Raw genomic sequence first — 13,759 nt, forward strand, 5'->3', positions numbered from 1 at the left:
AACACGAGGGATGTGCACGCCAGCTCTGATGAACAATAACGCTCTGTAAACAGTGGTGCAAAGCACACACTGGGCGCTCCAGCTGTGACGGCAGCTCAGAAAATGGAAATTGATGACCTGTTACTGCTGTATGTAAGGGGAAAAAAGAGAGAAACAAAAAGAAATGGGTTCATGAAGATGAAAGACTTTTATTAAAGTCATCTCCCTTTGAGGACAAATTTCATTAATCCTTCAGATGAGTCAATATCGATTTGATGGGCAGTATCTCCAATATCTTTATTGAAAATTAATCTTTCTTTTTGTCTGTGATTGAAAAATAGATCTTTTGGTTGTTAAAATGTTTTTGGGAACTTTCCCAGATCGCTGAGAGAACTATCACAGCCGCCTGAAATTTTTTCAGCCATATAGCCACTTACAGTCACACTGGCCAAATGATCTGGACTTTAGGTTTGAAGCATGCCTAAGCACAGTAGGGTTTACCAGTGTCACCTTGTCCTCAGTAGGCAGCTACATTCAGCACTACCTATAGCTTGCTGCTCTGTGACATGACTGTAGCATGTCTGTAACACAGGACATTAGTAAATCCTGGTTATGTCCTACCAGTGCTCATCTACCAGCTCAAACCTCACCAAGCAGAGCTAACATAACCTCACTCTTCATTTTATTGATAGACTCTCAAGTTTGAACAGACCACTGCAGAATAACTGCTGACTGTGGGCTGGAATAAACATTACCACAAACAGCTTGACCCGTGTTTTATCCTTTAGCTTGTGTTTTGTCCTATGGCTCATGTTTTAGTCTTTGGCTCATGTTTTAGTCCTTAGCCCTTTACTTTCTGTTTAGCATTTTTTCTGATCTTCTCTCCTTTTTCTGTTTGATAGTCCCACCCCAGTGTCCATTATCACTTCAAAATTAATCCAAAACATCATTTTCAGCAGAGAAAGAAGATGTCCTCTCTCACTGTGAAACTTTACTGGCCGGCGTGGTGTTGTTCAAGAGACATCTACATACTGTAAATCAGTCTGTCCCTGGATGACCTGAACAGGGAAACTGATAAATAGCCTTTAGAAATACATTCATTTGGTGCTGATAATTTAATTAGATCATCATGATTAGATAATCAGGCAGATATATATATAGAAGTGACACTTTTTCAGGATCACAAGTCCTCATAGGGACTTTAATATAGACTACCAATATAAATTGTCTTCAATAGACACCTTGTCGTGCAAGTGTATGGACCAGTTATGATTTATGATTGATTTATGATTTAAGTCTTACTATGCTTTATCTATTCTGCTTTTAATATTTTATTATTGTACAGTTGATAACATGAGACACAGTATGTCAGGTCTGACTTCTGATTTGAATGTTTCACTTAGAGAATGTCAGTTTTAAAGTAACTGGTGGGTTTTTCCAGCCAATTATCCCTCCCATAAAATGAAATAAAATAAAGTGGTTAAAATAACCCCACTTACTTCACTAACCAGTTAGGCCATCAATAGAAAGCTGAATTTAGAGCGCTCAGAAATCTTGTCATAAACCTTTGGGTGGTGTCACACACCATCATCTCCATTCACTTCGTCATCGCTCAGCATCCCTTGCATTCCTTCTCCACATTCTCCTCATTTTATAAATCCTTCAGCAAACAGCAGAGCTAACCCTGGATTGAATCATTTCAACTGCGTGACCATAACGACGTTACTTTCTGCTTCACACACACAAACTCCCTCAAAAACAGACAGCTGGTGTCTGCTGAATGGAATCAAATTCATGTGTGTGACCCACATGTGTGTATCCTCCTCGAGACCTGACAGTAGATGGAGGTGTGTGTGTGTTTTGCATGATAATGTGCCGTAATGGGAGTGGGCCCGCTCGGTTACTGGAGCAGTACATTTAGAAGCAGATGCAGACACGCACACACAAACACACACGCGCGCAGGCATTCACACCTGGGCAAAGAATGTCAGTGTGACGCATAGAGGGCGCGAGGGCTATATTTAGCGTTAACCTTATTATCACACATTTACATTATGCATATACTGTACACATCAGCAGGTCCATGCATTTAGAGCGCACAGAGAGACAGTATGTGGTCAGAAAAAAAGGGTAAATGTTGCTCTTAGAGTGCTGATGTACGATCAGGCTCCAAATTATACATTGTACCTACAAACCACCTTATCTGCAAGCAGATTTGTGGGACTGCAAACAAGAAGGATCACAGGGTGTGTGTGAAGGATGTGTATGGAAAAACGATCTTAGGGGAAGTTTTCAAAATCGGCTAAAGCATCTGTGAAAAAATGATTGGCTTGTGTTGATAATGGTGCCCCCTGTGGACCAAAAAAGTCACTGCTGTGATTGTGCAGCTGTGAACACAACTGTTTTGGTAATCTACAACTGCCTTTTCACTTCTGGTCACATTTGCTGTTGTAGTTCAAAAAAGGCCTGCAAAAAAACATTTAGAGGCTTATACATACAAAGGCAAAACAGGTGAAGAGAACAAACACAAAATGATTTACCATCAAACTGTGGGTGTCGATATCTGTGGAAAAACATGTTGACTGCCCCTCTGGTTAGTAAACTATCCATTTCAAGAATCTGTTTTTGTTTGAAAGCTTGTGCTCAGTAATCTGCCCCAACAAAGCACCCAGAGGTCAAATTATCTACTCGAGTTTATGTCAACAGTCATCTTATTTGTTTCGTCACTGCCAGACATCAACATGAGCAGCTCTGAAGCAACAGATTAGGGTTTGTTCTCTTTGGTACAACATTGGCTTCCAGCTGCATGCTCATGTCTGAATAGGCAGAGGGAAGGAGAGAGGAGGAGTAAGAGGAAGTCAGGGAGGAAGTGGACTGTCATTTGTATTTTTTAACAAGAGGAGTAGAAGTGGGGGAAGAGCAACAAATGGGCAAGTTTGTGGGTCAAACCAGGAAAGGATCAGAGCTTCTGTATGCAAGGCATGCACTTCAGACTCACACACTGTGACTTTTACAGCGAGGGTTTTTGACAACTAATAGAGCAGGAAACACAGGACGAGAGAGAAGGGATATTTGAAAGGGGCCACAAGTTAGAATCAAGCCAAGGCTGCCGTCTTAAGGACTCCCCTACTTCTTTAGTGCTGCGTTCAGATGATGATAGAAAAGTTGCATCTCATAATCATGAATAATTCAGTTACACTGCCTGTCCAAAACAAAAAGTCACCACCAAAAAGAAAAGGTCACACACTCTCATATTTTGTTGGACCAGCTTTAGCTTTGATTAAAGCACATATTCGTTGTGGCATTGTTTCGATAAGCTTCTGCAATGTCACAAGATTTATTTCCATCCAGCGCTGCAACTTTTCACCAAGATCTTGCACTGATGATGTAGTCTGACCTCTGCGTAAAGCCTTCTCCAGCACATCTCAAAGATTCTCAATGGGGTTAAGGTCTGGACTCTGTGGGGGCCCAATCCATGTGTGAAAATGATGTCTCATGCTCCCTGAACCACTCTTTCACAATCTGAGTCCGATGAATCCTGGCATCGTCTTGTTGGAATATGGCTGTGTCATCAGGGAAGAAAAAGTCTATCAATGGAATAACCTGGTCATTCAGTATATTTAGGTAGTCAGCTGACCTCATTCTTTGAGCACAGACTGTTGCTGAACCTAGACCTGACCAACTGTACCAACCCCAGATCAGAGCACTGCCCCCACAGGCTTGGACAGTAGGCACTAGGCATGATGGGTGATCACTTCATCTGCCTCTCTTCTTACCCTGATGACCCATCACTCTGGAACAAGGTCAATCTGGACTCATCAGACCACATGACCTTCTTCCATTGTTCCAGAATTGAAGCCTTTTTTTCGGTTAGCCTCACTGACTGCTGACTGACAGCAGTCAGACTCTACCATCATCAATGCAAGATCTTGTCGACAAATTAATGCAACACTGGATGGAAACAAATCTTGTGACATTGCAGAAGCTTATTACAACAATGCCACAGCGAAAGCGTGATGTAATCAAAGCTAAAGGTGCTTGAACAAAATATTTGAGTGTGTAATTTTTTTTTTTGTGGCAATTTTTTTGGGCCAGGCAGTGTAGGTTTATATGATTTACTTTTATTGAGCACCAAGGTTGCTATGACTGTTTAAAAAAAATTACACCATCCACTTTTCCTTCCACTCCCCTACTCCGTCACGTCAATATATAGCAGCATTCTTGTAACCTCAATCTCTTGTTGTTTGAAACCTGAGTGCAAAAGCATTCCTGTTGCCTTCTGATAGCTGAACAAGAAACTAATTTAGAGTTTCAAAACACTTTTCTCCAGGGAGGAGTTAATAGAGCTGCAGAAGAAAATAAGACTTCAACAATAGCACCATGTATGTGATGTATTCCCTTCTGGGTAACTTTGGTGCATTTGCTCTCCCAGCAGGAGGCGAGGACTTCGAGTTCAACTCTGGTGCAAGGCATGAATCTAACTCTTCATACTTCAGTGGTTTAGTAATGTGAGAGCACTGAGGGGTTCTCTGGTGGACCAAACACACAGATTAATGCCATCTTTATGGGAGGAAAGGCTGGAAATGCCAACAACATTTGTCCATCCCTTAGTGGAGGAAAAGAGAACATTTTGTATATTAAAAGAAAAAAAGATTGATCCATGGTGTTTTGCACATGCTAAATGTAAATGAAATAGTGCACCACTATCCAAATAATCAGTTGTAATTAGTCAGAACTAGAGTTTTTGTAAGGAGGCTCAAGAATCAGATTTTCCTCTTGGTGATCGACCACATGATGGTGTGTGAGGTTGTTTGTTTCATACTTCAATGAAAGATTAAATGAACACACAGAAAAGTCCACTGATTTAATTGTGCAAGCTAACTCAGCACACACCAGCTGTTCAATGTGTTTTTTTTTTTTCATTTTACACCCATTTGGACACACAGAGCTATTGTTATCAAAACCTCAAAGCAACTTTCCTCTAACTGCTGTCCCTTTTGTGCTTCCACTCCCACATCCAACATTTTCTCTCTGTGGCTTCAAATAGAGAACACGTTTTTTATTACTTCTCACAAACATCTCTATTATTGTGTCTCACATTTCAATCGATCCATCCTGATTTACATCATCCCCTCCCCTCACCATGCCCTTTTCTTCCTTATTTCCCCATTCTTCTGCTAAACTGACACCAGGCAGCACCCTAACCCCGCCTATCCTATCTCTGAGTGCTGCAGCCACCTTCCAATACTCCCCGTCGAGTAATTGCCTCCATTTTAATGACTTTTTCACTTATGTCTACTTGGCTACAGCTCACGCCCTGTAATCTCCATCATTTCCATCCATTAAACTCTCACATTCCCTTGGCACAAATCAATCTTTGGTGTCTTTAAATACTTTAAAGTGGCATGAAGCCTTTTTCCTGAAGAACAGTGACAGCGTCATGACCTGACTCATAGCAACCTGGTCAAGGTATATTCAAGAAAAAGTGCATAACATGTCTCACTTGTCAAAGTGAAACATGATTTAGTAGATGTGTTGACATATGGACTTTAATAACAAATGGAAAGAAGGAGTTCCTACCTGCTCTTTGACAGAGGCCAGGATAGAGGAGGTTGTCTCTGTCTCAGATCTGTCTCCGTTGGAGGCTGGCATCACAGGGGGCACCATGGCCCCCTTCTCCTGCTCTGCAGGTTGATCCGGCACCGGCATTTCTGAAAGAAACACAGGTATAAAGAGGGACATGAAGAGGCTGTCTACAGGTTGAAAAAGTGCACAACTTCACTTAAAAACATCTAAGTAGTCATTTAAATGAAAGGGTATCACTCACTTCTGTAGTTCATTGAAGTTAATTAGAAAATTTCCAATATGTAACCAGAAAAGCTCTCAGAGAGCGCAGACCTCCACCAAGCATATTGTGATCGTCACAAAACACTTTAGTCCATCTTTAATGTTATACTCCTTTTCAGCAGACTGTCTGCTGCAGTTTGGTGTTGGTTGCAGGTTTGTAGAATAATTTGTTACCTGACAGAGTTGAAAACTATGATGGGCCAGTACATATTTCATATTCCTGATCTTAGTAATTACCTAGTAGCAGAATATTGCCAGGATCTGGATTGTGCCTTTACATCTGTTAGAAATTATCATGACCTTGTCAAGTATTCTTTTGCAAAGCAATCCGACCATTTATTGTGGAGTTATATACACATATGGTGAAAATGGCCCTACCTCACAATGATAAAGAATACTTTTCAAAAATCCTGGATCTGGATCACCTCCAAAATTTAATCAATTCTTCCTTATCCCATTTTGAACATTTCCTGTAAATTTCATCAAGATCCGTTTGTTACTTTTTGAGTTATGTTGTTCACAGACAAACAAACAGACAGAGAAACTCTCCCAAAAACCCTAACCTCCTTGGCGAAGGTAATAAGAAAAGAGGCACAAGGCATACAAATTTTCTGTTAATACAATATAGTTAAAAAAACAACTGACAAGTTTTTAAAGATAGCTACAACTTAATTCTTGTATTTTCAGCCTAAGATTGAAAAATCATTGATTGCTTGGTGTCATCATGCTTTCAATTTGACAATCAAGACCATAATAGGTCCTGAGATTACTGAATAGTTTTCTGTCACATGGAGGATCAATAATATAAGCTTGGGTAAAAATCTTCGATGTCATAATATATTGTGTTTCACAACCAGAGCTAATAGGGCGTTTATAAGTGGATAAAAATGAGTTGGTCTCCTTAAACTAAAGCAGTCTGTATTTTCTCTGAAAGGAAGTTTTAAGGTCAGAATTTAAAACTCGTGCACAATTCTCACAAAAATATCTCAAAACCTTCATCATTTTTTCTATGTTGAGTAAAACTTGAATCAAACTAACTGAGATACGTGAACCTTGCATGAAAAATGAACATTTGATGAAACATCTTTATTAGTGTCAAACTGAGTATAGTTGAAAGTGTGTCTAAATGATCAGATAAAGTGATAAGTACAGGTTGAAAAACATTGATTGGAATCATTGCAATAATTTTGGATTTATAATTATATGTGACCAATGAAAAGGTTAAGAAACAAATGTTGGATCATATCGTGACAATGACAAGAAATCCACTCTTTAATGTTTGTCAGCCAATCCCTGACTCCAACAATACTGCTTCTCTGTGCTGTGGATACTGCTTATTGAATGTGAATGAACACCGCCAAGAAACACAAACAGTAATTAGCTTGTGACAAAAAAACACACACACACACACACACACACACACACACACACACACACACACACACACCTCACCTGTGTTACTACAAGTCTGTCATTTCACAAATGGAGGTCCTTGTAGACTCGTTAAAATGTGACGCCCCTCTTATAACAATTTTAATTGCCGTGCTTTATGCAGGAAACCTGATAGGGATGCTTGTCTCTAACTGGCCATTAATTTCAATGAGATCAGACTCTCTTGTAATTATTTACTTGGAAAAATGAACCAAAAATGTAAAGCGTTTCCCCTGATCTTCGTCAGATCGCTTATGATACAATCACCATGGCAACCAATCAGGTCTGGATACACTCAGTGTGACAATGGTTACATCCTTACAAACTTCTAAATTGAGCCATCTCAAATGGTGTAATATCAAAGCGTAATACCACTCAGAATCTTCCATCTCTTCTGCACATTGAGTGGAATTGTTTTTGAACATCATTAAAAAACCTTTTTGTCTCCATCCTGTCGAGTAGCACACAGAGGGAGGGAGAGATAAAAAGCCAGGGAAATCAGGAAATTGGTCTGTGAGTTTAGAAAAAAAGGACCATAGGGACAGGATTTTGTCAATACACCAGCCCCGACTTCAGAGAAAGACTAAATAATGAACTGATTGAGAGTGGGATTTGATCACGGAGTCTCTTACTTTACAAACTGCCTCTAGTCCAAACCCTTTACCTTAAACATTTGATATGGAGATCAAAATCTGCCGGCCTCAGTGTGAGCCACACATTTTGTCCACGTACACACTACTGCACTTCAGATCTTCTCCAGTCTGTGTTAAATCATACGTTTTGAATGTGTTACAGTTCAAAGCAGGAATTCAATTCCAAATGAAGCTTTGTTAAATAACAGTAAGAGCTGATCACACAGACACTGAGTGTAAGTGAACTAAGTCAGCTTGTAAAGTCGGTGAAGATCCAGAAAGTCTGCAAATCAAACATCTACTCAGTCCATCAGTTTAACAGTTAGCAACCAGACAGACAGCAGGCAGGACAGGGTGGTGTCGGTAAATAAAAGATGCTTGCGAGATGGCCCACAGATGGTTATTTTCACTCTCACTGACAAACACCAACTACTATGTCTGGCATGTCCCCTCCTGAGTGGAGATGAGTCACTAGAGTTTGGCTCTTGAGCCACCAGAACCCCAGCAAAGACCATATTACACCAGCTGGCTGACTGCTGCGTTTCTCTTGAGTGGGGGAGCCAAATCTGTAAGTCAGTGGGCAGTTCTTTGAGGAATCCTGTGGTTGTTTTCCACAGTAAACAGTTCCAACAATGAACTCCGCTCACCCTGAACTGCCACAAAAGAGTGAAGCAAGGAAAACGTGCTCCATCACTTATTAAATCTGTGGATTTACGGCTATATACAAATCAAGAGCAGAGATTTCATTTCGCTCAGTTCACCATCCAGTTATTTCTTCAGCAGATACACATTTTTACACTCGCACAGCAAATCTTTTCTGATGGCAGTAAATTCACATGTGTGACTAATAACATTAATGATAGTTTCATTCATTTTTCATCTGCCAGTGAGCACTGCCAGTGTGCTAGCAAGCACAATACCAGAGCCTCTACACTGGCTCGTCTCAATGAAATGCAGCCATTATTAGTTATATCTTTTTTGACAGGTCTCACCATTTGTGCCAAATGCTTCATCTTTTAAAATGGGAAATTTACATATCAGGAGGTGTCGTGAAGAAAATAAGAGATAAAATAATCCATTCCAAGTGGCTTCTACCCAACAGCTGTGTTGAATGCTGGAGACGTCAATCTCAATTGACCATGTCAGATGTCAATCAATAAGCACACATGTGGGATCAAGGGCTCACTGACCTGTCGACATCCTCACTGCCAAGGTCACACCCCAGCAGCACAAACAAAGGCATGAGACGAAGAGAAGCACTTTTTACTCTTCAGTAATACAGACTATGTTTCCCTACAATTCCTCTGTTTGTTTGACATAGCAAGTGCCCGTTTTGTTGTAAGGTTGTCAAATACTGCCTGTGGGCATTACCTCTGTTTTCTCTGATGACTGTATTTGTGTAGATTAGATGAACATAAAGTCAAAACCTAAACAACTTCTCAAGCTCTAGCTACAATAATAGGATAAAGTTTTATCATTTAAGGAAACTTTAAAAATCTTAAAAGAGCAGAAAAATAGCACCTGTCAGATTAATAACACAGTTGTATGTTTCTGTGGTAACAACACTTTAAGGATGCTTTTAACTGCTTAATATACAGTTGGGTTATTCAAACATCAGAAATTGGTTTGGGTCATCAAAAGCTGTCCTGTGGGGAACAAACATCTCAGCATGAGTTTTCAAAAGCTTTGAAGCATGCAAATTTAGATAACACTGATCTGAATTTGCATGAAATCAAAGTCAAATATCTTATTTATCTAGTTTTATGAGCTTGGCTTTATCACTATTTCTTTATGAAATCTGTGTTAAATATTTTCAAAATGGTTCAGCTAAGGTATTTAAGTCATTAATCAGTAATTACTCAATAAGAGTTGTGCATGGTAAGCGTGAAAATACTAATCTGGATTTAAAAATGTTTATATCCCAGGCAATAATCTTAAATAAATTCAGCCAAACCCTTTTTTCAGTGCATCAGAGGAAAAAAATAATCATGTACAGAGAAGGTTCCAGACTGGTGCTGTGTTTGGAAAATTGCAAACTTGTCTCGCTGTACGTAGTCTGCTCTCAAGATAATCACACAAATTCACCAATGTCACAACACTCAGCCACAATAATGCTCTTCAGGCTATTGTCAGCAGGCACACAGGGCTGCTGTGCAAGATATGTGTTCTGTCCCACAGGGTGCAATTCAACAGGAACAGCAGCTCAGAGTGGGCTTTTGTGGCACCCAAGACGCATTTAATTGCAGTGCATTCTTGCTTGTTTGACTTGTATGCGACTTCCGCTTGAACTGGGGGCAATGATTCCCTGACATTTCATTTGGCTCAGGCCTCGATAAGACATGAAACCCTCAGAAACAGCAGCGTGGAAAAGAGCTCAGTGTTCAGCAGAGTTTCCTGGGGAACAAAGTGTAAAAATTCAACAGAAAAATAAACTCAACTTGAAGTTTTACTGGTAGTAATTTTAAAGTTTTCACTCTCTTATAAGGAGGAAGCCAAATAAGCAGCCAAGAGTTTAGTTTTTCTGCAGCCACATGTCAAGTCAGGATAAACAAGTCAGCCATTAGTGCCACAGTTATTAAAAATACACTGAGAGTACCAAGAAGAACCGAGACTGTCCACACCTCTGCTTCTATTTGCTCATGCTACAAGACTTTTCTACACCAATTTTAAAACAATCCATTCTGTAATCAGCTACATCATCCACGATTTACTTTCAGGAGCCTTTCTGTGCAAAAACATGCTAATCAGGTTAAAAGTTTACACGACTCAAAGTTGATATTGTTGATATGATTCCATCCTCACAAGAGCAATAAAAATACTCTGCCCCAAACAAAGAAAAACTTTCTGTCACACAAACACACATTCACACTTAAAAAAAGAAAAATAAGGAAACATGTGCATACGTGTAAGATCACACAGGGTTCTCTCACCTGATTCACAGGATTTGACAGAACAGACTCCTCTGACCCATGTTCTCACCCTGACCTGACACTTCTCCACACCTGCCCCTTCTGGCTGAATACACCTGAAGCGAACATGTGTGTTTGTTTGTGCTCACGAAAAACAGACACACACATTCAGTACATGGACACACTTTAAGGTTCAATGAGGTGTCCCTTCCATTTACCCCCCTGACACTGTCTTCTGCCTGACTCCATGCTTTGTTGGCCTGACTGCATCGCCCTGCTTCCCCTGCAGACCTGTCCTCTCTTTTTACCCCCTCTACACCCTTTATGTCCTGGAACTGACTGGCAAATTATGAAATTGATGTTGATGACTGTTTTAAATAATGGTTCAGTCAAAAAACAAAATATTCAATCTCTAAAACTACAAAGAATCCAATTTTAGATGTTTCCACTTTCTTTCACAAAATAAAATTCACCCAATCAACAATCATAAAAGGAACAGGCAGAAGCCCAAGGCTTATTTCTGTTCATCCTGTACAATCTATATTATTACCTAGAGCACCAGCAACACAAAGAAGAAAACAACAAAACACATTGGCTGTGAGTTAATTTACCTTTGTGGTTTTATGATATAATCATGAGTGGTTCACATTTCACAGCCTTATTGAACCTCTGCTTACACAAAAGCTCCCCCATAGATTGACTCTACAACTGAAACACATCTGTATTTTTCAGTGCTTCTGTTTTACAAGTTTCAAACAAACATCTGTCTCATAAATAACACTAGGTTTTGGTCAAACATGAAGAAGATCAGATAGACATGGAAACCAGGAGTCAGCACACATCATCTTGTTATTTTAATACTGTAAAAGGTAACCACACATAATAATTTTGCCATATGTGCTGATTAAACCACTACCATTTGATCTATGTTATTATTCTTCAGAACAGACAAACTGAGGCTGGGTGTTAGGGTGCTCATGTAAAGGCTGGTCATCAGGAATGTCAAAATAATCTCAACATGGAGCGCAGATGGCCTAGTGGTCTAGGTCATGAAGTTCACCCTCGCCCTAGTGGCCCGGGTTCAAATCCAGCCTGTGGCCTCTTTCCTGCATGTCATTCCCCACTCTCTCCCAGTTTCCTGCTCTATTCACTGTCCTTCTCTATCCAATTAAAGACATCAAAAGCCCCCAAAAATAACTTAAAAGAAATAATAAATTGAACATTTTCAGATTAAATATAAATTGAAGGTGTAAACTAAAATGTTCCATGATGCATCCTGTCTTGTCGTGGCCATTAAAACACATTTTCATGAATAACACTGACTATAGCGTGAATGAGCATATCACTGGGTAAACGTACCACAGATCCACTTTACATACACAGAAATAGCTCGTCCTTTATTCATTTTTGACTCATGGTGTGTGCATTTCTTTACACCTGTAAATGGACCATAAAGAGAGAGTCCAAGCGTTTTTATTGAGTTGAACAGGAAATGACTATAGCCTATATGCAGTATTGTTTGGACAGAATATATTGCTACAGAATTTATTATTTCCTGCCACCTGCGTCCTAATGTAATCTATAAAATAAGCTGACAGGAGATGAGAAATAGCAGACTGAATGATAAGAAAATGAAAGATATAAATAAAGCTGGAGAGGATGAGCAAGTTTAACATTTTCCTGATTGTGAGTCACATAACCCTTACGATACAGTTTGACTTTAAAAAGAAAAAAAAAAAAAGAAAAAAGGAAAAGGCATACTGGACATTTCAATACAACTTTTACTGTGAGTAACTGGTGTTGTTTACTTTCTGGGATGAGAAAGGTCTATTATCTACATTTAATGAGAGAATTTAGAAATTTTTGTTTCAACATCCTGTCAGTGATCCTCTTTGCAGTACATTAAAAAATTAGTAAATAGACATAATATATTTTCAATACTTAGATCTTGTCAGTTAAAGACGGCATCATTGATGTAAACAAAAGACACCAGTCAAAAAATACTGGATCTGCTCATGTAACTTCAGAGAGTTCACTCTCTTATTCATTGAGTACAGCTCATTAGCGGAAAAACACTTGTCCTCAGTTAATAATGCAAAGTGGATGAAGTTCAAAAAGGTTTTGTTACTTCTACTGCCCTTACTCACCAGCTTGTGGTCTTTTTCAGTATTGTTGATCTTTCACATTCATACAGGAATACAGCCCTTTCATTCCAAGATCAAGACACTGGTTTACATTATTCAAATAGAAATAAAGAACAATATTGAAAAAAATAAATGAATAATGTTATATGCAATCAAAAATGCAAGATATGTTCCAAGATGGAAAGACTGTAATTAATAAAATATATATATATATTCAACAGCAGTAGAAAATTCACAATACTCCCCACCAGCCGTAAGAAATAACTTGGTTTGTAAAATTAACTTTTGTTTTGACAACAACTTAAGCAAAGACTTGAGATCCATGCATAATGCATCATCAGATTTTAGTTCAACTCTTATATATTTATGTTGACTGAAAATTTAAATCAAGACACAAGACCTGAAAATGAACAACTTAACTTAAACCCACACCACTACCCACCCAACATAAAATTAGTAGTTAATATATCACTTTAAATGATAGCGCAGACCTGTGCAACACATGGTCAATAAATTCCAAATCTGAGATCACAATATTTGCATGTAGTTAAATTATTTTATGGTTGAAAGATAAACCTTTTATTCAAAGCAACCTGAGGGACTGTTTTGGAATTACTGTTCAGCACAGTCTTGTATAAAGTTCAGTGCATTAGCTTAAAGTATCTCATAAAGAGTGAGCTTTCCTCCAGTGAGTCTTAAAAGACAGTGCACACACTTTACACTGTGGTACAGACTGAAAACGATCACCTGTGTTTAAAACTCAGGATTCGTCTTTCACGACCTGCTCGGTGCGTGCTTCACATACACACTCTGTATA

The 13,759-nt window shown here is 39.1% G+C and overlaps 1 protein-coding gene across 3 annotated transcripts in view; it reads right to left on the reverse strand.

Annotated features, from left to right (window-relative positions):
- Positions 1-13,759, reverse strand: part of ctnnd2a (catenin (cadherin-associated protein), delta 2a) — a 338,809-nt gene that overhangs the window by 284,728 nt on the left and 40,322 nt on the right. For all 3 annotated transcript variants that reach the window (XM_074693201.1, XM_074693199.1, XM_074693200.1), the window contains one exon: positions 5,560-5,690. In XM_074693201.1, coding sequence (XP_074549302.1) covers positions 5,560-5,688 — 129 coding nt within the window. In that variant the 5' untranslated portion in view covers positions 5,689-5,690. The remainder of the gene's footprint in view (positions 1-5,559; positions 5,691-13,759) is intronic.

This window comes from Halichoeres trimaculatus, unplaced genomic scaffold (assembly GCF_033239565.1).
Source record: "Halichoeres trimaculatus isolate MK-OKI-2021-1 unplaced genomic scaffold, fHalTri1.1 fHalTri1_scaffold_18, whole genome shotgun sequence".
NCBI classification, from domain to species: domain Eukaryota; kingdom Metazoa; phylum Chordata; class Actinopteri; order Labriformes; family Labridae; genus Halichoeres; species Halichoeres trimaculatus.